The sequence below is a fragment of the Macaca thibetana genome, chromosome 2 (assembly GCF_024542745.1).
Source record: "Macaca thibetana thibetana isolate TM-01 chromosome 2, ASM2454274v1, whole genome shotgun sequence".
Classification (NCBI taxonomy): domain Eukaryota; kingdom Metazoa; phylum Chordata; class Mammalia; order Primates; family Cercopithecidae; genus Macaca; species Macaca thibetana.
In genome coordinates this window covers 78,977,137-78,990,452 of record NC_065579.1, presented here as the reverse complement: position 1 = coordinate 78,990,452, position 13,316 = coordinate 78,977,137, and the positions used below count along the sequence as shown (strand labels likewise).

At 34.4% G+C, this 13,316-nt stretch overlaps 1 protein-coding gene across 4 annotated transcripts in view; it reads right to left on the bottom strand.

Moving 5' to 3' along the window:
* Window positions 1–13,316, bottom strand: part of NAALADL2 (N-acetylated alpha-linked acidic dipeptidase like 2) — a 1,132,125-nt gene that overhangs the window by 566,530 nt on the left and 552,279 nt on the right. For all 4 annotated transcript variants that reach the window (XM_050780093.1, XM_050780092.1, XM_050780094.1 and 1 more), the window contains exon 4: window positions 4,585–4,704. In XM_050780093.1, the coding sequence (XP_050636050.1) occupies window positions 4,585–4,704 (120 nt within the window). The remainder of the gene's footprint in view (window positions 1–4,584; window positions 4,705–13,316) is intronic.

The following is a 13,316-nucleotide window of genomic DNA, read 5'->3' as shown; positions in this document are numbered from 1 at the left end:
TCAATCTCTTCCTAGAGATTAAATTACATACATTCTTAGTATTTATGATCAAACTAATGAGATCTCCTCCTTCAGGACTGCAGATTATTTTTCTCCTCATTTCAAGAGATAATCTAATAATTTAATATCATAATTATGCTTCCCCTTTGCCCTCCCTAGCTCAGATGTAGAGATTCCCTCCCAAATTCATTTTTAAACTCTGATTTAGTAACTACTGCACAGCCAAAATAAAATGAACTTCTCTTTACTCATTCAGCTGCATGTTCCCAGACCAAATGCTCATTTAGAATCATGACTAGTTGTTATGATTCATAAAGAAATCTGTTGGTCTTCTGCCTTTTTCAACCCAACTGAATTACATTTTACCTCATTTCTGAATGTTAGCTCCAGAATATATTTGATGGATAGTTGAAGCAAATTTGGCTGCAGTCATGCTGTATAACTATGTTTAATACATGCTTCCTTTTTCTTACCAATGGAATGTATATTAACAGATACGGCAGCAATGAGTTCCCCCAAATCTCTGCGACAATCTACAGAAAACAGAAGAGATGGCTAGAATGGAAATTAAAAGGTTGAAGAGAGGATATCCTGTCTCCTCTTTCTAGAAGACAATGCCAAGTTTGTGGCAAGGCTCTGTCTCAAGGGGCATTCTACACAGAAATTTTTGTTAAATTTATTTAATAGGCCTAGAAGGGAAATTATCAGGGAAAATGATATCAGGATCTTTATAACTGTGCTCTATTCCAGATAAACCACTAACCCACTACTTTGTAGATACAGTCAAAGGGTTTTGTAATGTAAATATTATCTGTAGCAAATAGGAAGAAACTTGCTTTATTTTAATCCATTATACACTGGTGAAGGTTTATACTTGCTTTATTTGACCTGTGAGCACAGTTAGAATTTTTTTTTTTTTTTTTTTTTTTTTTGATGGAGTTTCAGTCTGTCACCCAGGCTGGAGTTCAGTGGCGAAATCTTGGCTCGCTATAACCTCCGTCTCCTGGGTTCAAGCGATGCTCGTGCCTCAGTCACCTGAATAGCTGACATTATAGGCGCATGCCACCACACCCAGCTAATTTGTGTATTTTTGGTAGAGACAAGGTTTTGCCATGTTGGCCAGGCTGGTCTTGAACTCCTGGGCTTACGTGATCCAAAAGTGCTGGCATTACAGGTGTGAGCCACCATGACCGGCCAGGTTAGAAAAAATTACAATGGTTATATTTTAACCTGAATCTTCAAAAGCTTATTTCTGTATACAAAATAAATACACAACAATTATAGAACATTTAGAAATGCAAAACAAAGGAAAAGGAGAAACTATCCATAATTCTGTCTAACCAGTTATATAATTGGCCCCTACCACGCACATTTTTTGTCACTGGAAGGTTGAACAAGCAAGATTCATGTAATGTACCAAAAGCAATAGAACTTTGTTTCCCATTACCCTTTTAAAAATATCCATAGAGGTTCATTTTTACTGAAACATCTACATAAAAGTTGGACTGTCCTACTATTACTCTGACTATTGTTAATAATAAAAGTCCTATAATCGATTTGAGTTAGTAGTCTTAAATAAGTAATTAGGTTTCCTAGCCTCATCATGATCAAAATTCTACTCTTACTCTTGATTTCAAATTGTATATTCTTACCCCTCCAGCAGCTCAGGTCTCCTTTTGGGGAAAGGGATGTGGTCTGTTATTTCCTTCCCCACGTATTAACTATACTCTTACCTATCTGTTGTTGGACAAGGGTTAGAAATTAGAGGCTCAGTGGGTAGGATTTTTCTTTTTTTTTTTTTTTTTTTTTTTTTTTTTTTACTGAACTGTTTATTATTTTAATGAATATTTTATGTTACATGCATGTAGACTTTTTCTTCTGCCAAACTATTTCAGAATCCTAAATCAACGAGCTTTTGAACATAGTAAACATAACTTAGATGGTTTAAATAAACTGAGTTAGGCATTGGCCTAAGCAATATACATTTTTAAATACATGGATTTCTGTCCTAATAACTGTAGTTCATGTCTTTTACTAGAAGGCCAAATTTTATTCAAAGGATTATTAATTTATGTTAAATATTTTGTGATTTTAAAGTCTTATTATTTTAGGCAATATTTCTATTTTTAGCCTATACATGTAAATGATTTCTTCTATCTATAAAATACCTAGGTTATCTAGTACAAAATATCTCACCTCTTGATATCAAACATTGCCTTGATTACACAATGCATTTGTGTATGAGATGAAATCTGAAAACAAATTAGATTCTTTATGTTACTGTGCTTGTCCTACAGGAGCTTCACATGTTCTGGGGCTCACAGATGTTTAAAGCTACCTTTGGATCTCCTGGGCATTTGTGAATAAACTGAAGCAGTACCTACTGCAATTTACTTGATCTAGACAAATGGCACTTTAATCTGGCTGGTCACTGTCTAATGAGTCACCATTACAAGTGGCAATTTTAGTACAGGCGTGAAGGCAGACCACACTGGCTCTGTGTCACATGTGCTTATGACTGACCCATGGGAAACGCATGTATACTTTTCTGCTCCCAATTCACGGGATGCAGGCCAATCTCAACACACATATATTTTTTTGTATTTATTTATTAAATGCTTAGCAAACCCATCCCTTACCTTTAGGCTTCTCAAATAAAATCAGACACCATTCTACCATGTCCCCCACATTGCAGGGGACATACATTAAGCCCTCCATGTGGTTCCATTGAAGCCCCAGTCACCAGGCATGCAGTGGAACTTACCATTAAATCTCTCCAAAATTCTTCTTTGTAAAATCCTCTCCCCACAGTCTCCAAACCTTTTCTACCTCAGATATGAGTGATAGGTTTAATAGTCTAACCTATTTTTAATTATTTCCTTTAAAATATTGATGTTTGGTAGCTAACTTTGAAATGTTCACTTTTCTTTATCAGGGAATCCTAACTAAAAATTCTAATTTAACCTCTTAATTCTCTATCTATTGATATATTCTAGCTCCCCCCACTCCAGCCCCCCCACACACACACAAGTATACATACACATTCAAGACTTGGCATCTGAAATGAGACTGCCTCGGTTGAAAGCCTGACTGTTTCACTTAACTAGCTCTTTGTCTTTGAGCCAGTCACTTTTTCTTCTTGTGTCTTACTTCATTTATAATCTGAAGATAATAATAGTCCCTATCTCAACAATATGATTCTTTTGAAGATTAATATGATAATACATTTTTTAAATACTTAGAAAATTTCTAGCACATGTCATTAATAATGTTACCTTCACAGGCAATAATAAAATCATTAGTATTATAATTATTATAAATGTTCTCTTGATCTCTTGTTTGATTTATGAAGATTTTTACACGTCATTAAATATTCTCCTTTACATCAAATTGTTATACCATATTCAGCTGTATAACAGCAGCATGATTTTCAAATACTAAACTGGATGTATATATCATTTCTAATATTTTGTCACATCATTGGTTATCACTATGTTTATCACCTCTGTTTTCCCGCCCTCCACCCCAACCCCAACCTTAGAATACATTGATTGAACAGGAATTTCTGGGTCAAAATATGATTATTTTAAGGCATTTAATACATATTAAAATTTATCCAGCAAAAATTAAAAATTTAAGATCACTGTATATTCTGTTTTCAAGAGTATCTTAAAATTCTGGCCTGTCTAATCTACTATTAAACACCGACTTAAGGATAAGAGTATTATTGGAAGATAATAAAAAAAAAAGACATAGGATGTTCTCTAGTTTCCTAATAGAGTGTGCCAAAAGATTCCTGGAAATGCTTTTGGACCTGGGAATTAGCAAAGCTCATTTAAGGTTGAATGAGGAGAAATCCAATATATCTTCAGAACCAGAGAGTTCTGCTGACATAACAACACTAACCTTTTTTTTTTTTAATAGAAAAAGGAAATGAAGTGAGAATTAGCAGTAGTGGCTATCTACTGTGGTGGTTCATCATCAGAAACTTAGATTGAACTGCTTTAATTATGTAAATGTATCTGTGGATAAGTGTCAATAAACTTCCATCCAAATAAAATAAATCAAAATTCTGCTTCTCTTAGCATATTCTATTTTAATTAAAATCCTGATCGCAGTTAGTAACCATAGTTATATAGTTGACAAAATAATCACTAAAGGGTGTAAATCATCTAGATAACATAGAGGACATGATAATTAGTCCATCTGATAATAGAAGTTTCACATATGTCATAAGATGAAGATAACATGTTTCTCATTTTTCACTATTCCAGATAGGTACCATTATGAAGAGTATGCCAATTTTATTAAGGTCCCACAAACTCAATGTTACCTGACTTAAGGTATTTTCTCACTAAAGAAATAAGGGCATAAATAGATTTTTCTTAAGTATCTTAATTTAAAGTGTTCTAATGTTGAAAAGCCATCTTTCTGTGATACTCTCTACCTCTCTCTTTCTCTCCCCTTCTCTCTCTCACACACCTATATGCACACACAAACACTCCACATTCACAAAGGCGTATAATTCCAACAAAACAAGGTAAAATATTCACCCAACCACTGAATAACAGCCATTGGACCAACCTTATAAAGCAGTGGCAATTTTCCTAATTTCAGGAGTGCGATCTGATTTGTTACATTTTTTATTTTCCTAATCCTTTTTAAATCATCTGCCATTCCATAACTCACATCGATGACTTCAGCCTAAAAGAGGAGGAAAAAACAAAGAAAAATAAAGCCTCGGAGGAAGAAGTATAGCCAATTGTCCATTTAGTATAACAAAATTATTCATAATAATTTGAAATGTTCAATATAGAATTAATTCTGTCTCTTACCCTGTCCCAATTACTATAAACATGACCTTTCTATTTCCATCAAGGTACAACAATTCTTCTGGGCACCTGAGAAAATGTGAGTCATTTTTGCTTTGTTCTCTCTCTTCTAAAAAATGACAAACACAGTTCATTCTTCTAACAGACATTTGGAATATTCTACATTCATGTTTCTGGAATATGAACCATTTTACAAAACACTGAAAGATTAATTTCCTTAAGGTCCAACAGCAACTATATAATTCTCAGGCCTGAAAGAAAATTCAAATGTTTTCTATTGCTATCCAAATTAAATGCAGCATCCTCACTTGCATGGTCATCCTGAACAGCTGCTCATGATGCTCTGTTCAAGACTGTGCCATAGCCAGCTGTGAATAACAAATTCTTGAGTCATGAAGAATATAACCTGTTCAACCACATGTGCCAGTCTAGCAACCCAGGCCCCAGATTATCATTTCTGTCACATTTTGCACTACTCACCTGGAGCTACATTTGACCTCAATGTTACTCATTTTTATAAGTCCTCTTGTATTAATGCCAAAAAGAAAAAATCTCATACCTTTCTGGAGATTCCAATAAAAACCTTCTCATGTAGTGAACCCTTCCCTTCTCCTTAAAAAGCACTGAACTGCAAATTCATATATTCCTATGAGCCAATATAATTGATTTTAGCTTTACTTTCTGTAATATCTATTTATTATTAAAACAATAGTTGTCATGCTTTCCAAGGATTATATTATAACATAAATCTGCTATTTCAAATTATAGCATATATCCACAGAGAGGCTGATTAAAAAAAAAAAAAAACAGTTAGTTGTGGCAAATCATGAAAAAAATGAAGATGGAGAATCCAGATCTCGCGCTTTCCATCCTTCTTGATTGAAACTAATGCACTTCAACAAGTTTTATATGTAATACTTCCATAAAAGATTCATCTGAAGAAAGAGCATTGTTTCTCTAGGAACATATGAATACCTCCAAGAGATTGGTAAATCTGCTAGAGAAAATATTTCTGGCATGAAATATTTCTTTAGTCATCACATTCATCTGTATCTGTAAAAACTCTATGAATACATTAATGTCCATTTCAAATGTCACCTACCTGATGAATTTTATTTATGTGTTGCCCAAATATGACCTCTCTCTACTTTGGCTCCCAGAGTAATCTGTTTTTGCCTCTCTTAAGGCCCTCACTAGACATGTCTGCCAATTTCAGTTTCCAATACAGGGAAATTCCTTGGTGAAGAGCCCATTACACACCCATGCTCACCCAGGTGTCCAGCATATGCTATGGACTCAGTAGGTGTTGAATCAAAATGATTACAGCTCATAAAATATCTCTAAAAAGTTAAGTGGCACTTTCAAATGGATTTGCCAGGGAAATGTAATTGTTAAAAACACTTCTGTCAGAATAATTTTTCATTATAATTTTATTCCTATTAAAAATGATTAAATCAGTGCCTTTAATACATTTTTTAGTTTGCTGATACCATTACCATATAAATAACTGTTGATATATGATTTTAAAAGTCTGATTAAGTAAATGATCACAAAATATTAATGATTACATTGCAAAAGTGAGAAAAATTTCTATTTTTCATTTCATTTCTAAGCTACCTACTAATTATTTGTGATTCACTGACAGCGTCTTATAATCAGGCTATTACTCAAATGATTATGTAAAAGAACTTTTTTTTATATGTAGTAGAGTTTATGGAAAACCTTACTTGTTTGGGGGGATATAGATCAGATTGTGTATACAGGCATACATCAGAGATATTGCAAGTTCAGTTCCATACTACCACAATAAAGCAAATATTGCAATAAAGTGAATCACACAAATTTTGCGGTTTTTCAATACATATAATAGTTATGTTCACACTATATTGTAATCTATTAAGTGTGCAATAGCATTATGTCTAAAACAAAATATCATACCTTAATTTAAAAATACTTTATTGATCTGAGCTTTCAGCACATTTTTATATTTTTGCTAGTGAAATGTCTTGCCTCAATGGCTGCTAACTGATCAGGGTCACAGTTGCTGAAGGTTAGGGTGGCTTTGGTAATTTCTTAAAAGAAGACAACAGTGAAGTTTGCCACATCGACTGACTCTTCCTTTCATAAAATATTTCTCCATATCTCTCATGACATGATGTTTGATAGCATTTTACCCAAAGTAGAACTTCTTTAAAATTGGAGTCAATTATCTCAAAAACCCTACTGCTGTGTTAATGAACTCAGTTTATTTAGTATTCTAAAGCCTTTGTTGTCATTTCAACAATGTTCCTGGGAATTGGAAAGATAGGGTCTAGAAGTAGATTCTACCTCAAGAAACCACTTCCTTTGTTCATGCATAAGAAATAACTCTTCATCCATTCAAGTTTCATCATGACATTGCAACAATTTAGTCACATCTTCAGGTTCAACTTCAAATTCTAGTTTTCTTGCTATTTCCACCACCTCTGTAGTTACCTCCTTAAAATTTTGAACCCCTCAAACTCATCCATAAGGATAAAACCAATTTCTTTCAAACTCCCGTTAATGCTGATACTTTGACCTGCTCTCATGAATCACAAATGTGGCTAATGGCATTTAGAATGGTGTATCCTTTCCAAAAAGTTTTCCATATACTTTCTCAGATTTATCAGTGGAATCACTATCTGGGGAAGCTACAATCTTCCAGATATATTTCTTAAATAATAAGACTTGAACGTTGAAATTACTCCATAATCTAAGGGCTGCAGAATGGATGTTGTGTTAGTGGCTTTGAAAACAACATTAACCTCCTGTACCTCACCATCAGAGCTCTTGGGTGACCAGGTACATTGTCAAAGAGCAATAATATTTTGCAAGGAATCTTTTTTTTCTGAGCAGTAGGTCTCCACAGTGAGTTTGAATATTATTATTCAGTATTCCATGTATAAACATATTTGCTGTTATCTGGTCTTCGTTATTCCATTTCTAAAGCACAGCACGGTAGACTTAGCATAGTTTTTAAGGGCCCAAGCATTTTTAGAATGGTAAATGAGCACTGGCTTCAACTTCAAGTCACCAGCAGCATTAGATCCTAACAAGGGTCAGCCTCACCTTTGGAGCTTGGAAGCCTGGCCTAGACATCTTCTCTCTAGCTATGAATGTATTAGATGACATCTTCATCCAACCTAAGGCTGTTTTGTCTACATGGAAAATCTGTTGTTTAGTGTAGCTACTTTCATTAGTACCTTAACTAGGTCTTACAGATAACTCGCTGTGGCTTCTATATTAGAACTTGCTGATTCACCCTGCACTTTTATGTCATGGAGATGACTTCTTTTCTTAAACCTCATGAATCAACCTCTGTTCGCTTCAAACTTTTCTTCTGCAGCTTCCTCATCCCTTGCAGCTTTCACACAACTGAAAAGAGTTAGGGCTTGCTGTGGCTTAGGCTTTGGATAAAGAAAGTGTTGTGGTTTGTTTGATCTTCTATTCCGATCACTCAGACTTTCTCCATATCAGCAATAGGACTGTTTTGCTCTCTAATTATTCATGTGTTAACTGGAGTAGCATTTTTAATTGCCTCCAAGAACTCTTCCTTAGCATTCACAACTTAGCTGTTTGACACAAGGGACCCAGCTTCTGACCTATCTTGGCTTTTGACCTGCCTTGCTTATTAAGCTTAATCATTTCTTTTTATTGAAAGTGAGAGACATGTAACTCTTCCTTTCACTTAGAGGTCATTGTAGGATTCTTAATTGGTTGCATTTCAATATTGTTTTGTTTCAGGGAATAGTGAGGCCCAGGAGAGGGAGGGAGATGGTAAATAGCTGGTGGATACAGCAGTCAGAACACACATAAATAATATTGATTGAATCAGTTTGTTTATATGGGTACATTTCTTGGTGTCTCAAAATAATAACAATGGACAACGGTAACATCACAGATCACTGATCACAGGTAACCCTAGCACATGTAACCATAATGAAAAAGATTGGAATATTGCAGGAATTAGCAAAAAGTGAAATAGAGATGTGAGCTGAGCACAGGTGCTGAAAAAATGGCACCAGTAGGCTTGCTAAATGCAGGGTTGCCATGATCTTCAATTTGTTGAAAACACAGTATCTGTGAAGCACCCTAAAGTGAAGCACAATAAATCCAGATATGCCTGTATAACAGAAAGGTATGACAGTTACGAAAATACCAATTCTTCAAAAAACATTAACATTATTGGAACATATCAATAGACTGAGTCAACAATTTTAATTAAATAGCTCTTCAACTCATCTTCTCTAAATAGTACATGTTAATAAATCAAAGTGTTTTAGCATGTAAGAGGATTTTAGGTTTTCCCACAAAAAAATATTTCTCAATACAGACAACATTATATCAATTTATATTGGCTTATGCATTAAAAATAAATAATTACAGAAGTCTCAATGTTTTGATGGATTTGCAGGCAATAATAAAAATGTATCCATTGCCTTCAAAGCAAGCCTTAAAACTAGATCTTTTTTGAAAGTCTTTTCTATCTACTTTCAAGCAAACTGAACATCACAGCTGTAAGAAAACACATTGAATTTTTCTGAGGCACAAATCAATATACAGTGATATGATAAAATGCCAAGTCATTTTTTCCCCATATTCTTGATGTTACAATGAACCTCTTCTTTCTTCATTTATTCCATCACATTAGAAAACTGCTCACTCAAGAATGGGGGGTACTATGTTAACTTATGACCAAACACCAATGATTAAGACACATCTTACTGGTCTCTGTGGGAAATGTCAAATGAGCAGAAACCTAGTTGCTTAAGTTATCCATTCTGCGTGTACCACAGTTTTTCTAATGAGGACTTCCTTGGCACATAAGAGAGAATAATTGAGAGGTGCAACTTAGTTCTTGTTTTACAATTTTATTTTTTACCAGAGAGTAATATTTAAAAGTCTACATGTTAATTTTTAATTCTGATTCTATACTCATTTTTTTAACCAAGAACAAGGAACTAAACAGCAAAAATTGAAAAGAAAATAAAATATCTTATTCTATGTTAAAAAAGGAATCAAAGTTTTGGGATGACAACAAAGAGTGGTGGGCCACATACACAGAGCTGTGACAAAGATTTCCACACTTTAAGAAGTTAATTTTTAAAAGTTGCATTCTATATATCAGTGCTTCTATGGTTTTTGAGTGCCATAGATCACAAACATTTAAAAATAAAAACCATAGAAATCTCATTTCCCTCATCTGGCTCCTTTGGAAACCAAATCAGATAGGTTGCCCTCTTCTTTTTATGGGTGCCATAAAGTGTTAAATACATCATTTAGACAGAGATGTTGTTTATCAACGGCATGCTAACAGGGATCCTATGTTTTAATGAAGAAATGTACTATTACACTATTATACAGATCAAGCTTCAGACTTGTAAAAAAGATGTTGTAACTAAGAAAAAGAAAACATTTAGTGAGCTCCTATTATGTGCTAGGAACATTGCATATAATATCCTATTTTCTTCAGATAGCAATCTTACATTGTCACCATTTTATAGATAAGGAAAATGATGCTCAGAGAGGTGAAAGAAGCCGTCCAACTTATATGACTAGAATTCAAGGATGACACAAGATTGTTTCAAGTCACCTTCCAGAAGGTCTTTTCATTGGAAAGGACAATGGGCATTTGGTGGCCACTAGAGAAAGACACTGTTGAGGGCACCACTGAGTTAAACACAGCAAATCAACTAGTTGAGTAATGAATATTGTTCAAATTTCAGATTCCATGTCCCATTTAAGAACTATCAAACCCAAATCTCTGAGAATTGGCTGTCATAACAAAATACCATAGACTGTATGGCTTAAACAACACAAATTTATTTTCTGATTTATGGAAGCTACTAATTCAAGATCAAGGTGCTAGCCAATTAGGTTTCTGGCAATGGCTCTCTTACTGGCTTGTGAACAATCAGATTCTCACAATGTCCTCACATGGCAAACACACCACACACACACACACACACACACACACACACACACACAGAGAGAGAGAAAGTGAGCGAAAGAGAGAGAGCAAACTCTCTGGTATCTATTCTCATAATACTAACTTTTTTTTTTTTTTTTTTTTTTTTTTAGACCGAGTTTTGCTCTTGTTGCCCAGGCCGGAGTGCAGTGGCACGATCTCGACTCAGGCAACCTCCGCCTCCTGGGCTCCAGCGATTCTCCTGCCTCAGTCTTCCTGAGCAGCTGGGATTACAGGCATGCGCCACCACACCCGGTTAATTTTGTATTTTTAGTAGAGATGGATTTCTCCATGTTGGTCAGGCTGGTCTCAAACTTCTGACCTCAGATGATCTGCCCGCCTCAGCCTCCCAAAGTGCTGGGATTACAGGTGTGAGCCACCACTCCCCGCAATAATACCAATCTTATCAGATCAGGACTCAACCCTTGTGACCTCATTTAACCTTAAATACCTTCTTGTAGGGGCTGTCCTCAAATATAGTCACACTGGAGGGTCTGGGATCAATGGATGAATTTTGGGAAAGAAGACACGAGTCAATCCATAGAGGGGCCCTAGAATATATATTACTTAGGTACCCTAAAGTTCTCACTCAGCTCAAAATAAGACTTTTACACTGGGAGGAACAAAGCTACTTAGAAGCTAATAAAAAATAACTTCCAACATAATGATTTTTGTTTCCAGAGAGTACTCTATATACATTGAGATATATGTGACCTATGTGAGAGAGAAATATTATGATAAGTAATTTAAATGAAAAATAAAAATATCTATCATCAGTGATAGAGAATAAATGCAAATATTAAGTTTATACCTTTTTTAAAAAACAGGTAGAGTAAAATGATTCAAAGATATTTTGTGTCAAATTATTTAATATGGCAAAGGGAATAAAATCATGCATTTCTATTTCACATTAATTTCTTCTAATATAGATAATCTATTATTTTAAATATCAAACTTTTCACAAATGAAAGATTTAATCTTCTATTAGAATTTTAATTTACAAAAAAATACTTTTTTCAGGTAATAAATAAAATTTGGGAGAAAATAGAGTATAATGCCAAGAAACAAAAAATGTCTACCTTATCAATAAAGAAAAACAATAAACAAATGAAAACTTTAGAAACTGATCAAGCTTAACTTGCGCATATAGGCATACAAAAAATAAACAGGAATAGCTATTTCCAAACTCAATAATTAACTAATTCCTATTCAGTTGTACTCCCTAAATGTCAATAATCACACTAGATAGAAACAAACATTGAATCTAGACCAAAATTAGTGATATCACAAAGGTAATTCGGATAGAACTATATAAATCTGTTTGATACAATGGCTCTACACACCTTATGTCAGATAGCTATATTATTCATTGAAAATGAGATATCTATACTGTTTGGTAATAACAAAACAACTAGGCTTCCGGTGGACTATGATTGCAGTTGATTAGAAAAATATCATATAATAATACTGTATGGATATATATTTCAATACATATTTATGTACAGATGTGGGATATGCAGATAAAGACACATAGGGACACCTTCATATATTCACACAGTGGCCACAGCAATATTTCTGTTCTGAGCGCCAAGAACAGTTATTGGCACACGATAGGAACTAAATAAAATAAGTGAATGAATGAATGAATGAATATGTGCATATATCCAAACAGAGAAGTTAATGCCGAAAAAGAAGAACCATAAATCACTTAATGGAGACCGAGAGAGAGAGAGAGAGAGAGAGAGAGAGAGAGAGAGAGAGAGAGATTTGTATTTGGAGCTTAGAGTGAGACAAGATGTGTTGAAATTAGCTAGGGACTCCCTAGAAGATGGTGCAAGACAAAAAATAATAAATCAATACATAAACTTTTTTTCAGTTATTGAGAGATCCAGAACCACCACCACCAAAAACAAATATTTTTATTGAGTACATTCTATATACCCAGCACTGTTACAGGTATTATGTATTCATTATTATCTTTAATCATGACAACAATTCAAAGAGAAGAGATAAGTTACTGGAATCATCTCCCCTTTTTACAAATGAAGAAATCAAGGCAAGGAGATGGTAAGTAACATTTTCACAGTCACAGAGCTACTAAATAGTACAACAGTAATTCAAAGATAGACAGCCTGACTCTATAATCCGGACTCGTCCCCATATAATTTGTCATCACATCGTTATCGATTCTTTGCCAAAGAGAAAGCAGGTATACTAGAGAAGGCAGTAGAAGGTAAATGGAAAGGCAGGGGCCCTTTTGAGGATTAAGCAGATGGTGCAGAGCTGATTCAATAAAAACTTAGCAGTCTAACCTTGGGTTAGTAAATGAACTTTTCTGGATCTCAATGTCCTCATTAGTGAAATGAAGGTTTTGAGATACAACAGTGAATTAGGTCATTGAGACCCAATATGGATGATAATGAAAGTCAAAATTCTTGCATGGCCTATTGTGCCCTACATAATCCTCTCTTCATACTGCGCTATGACTTCATCTC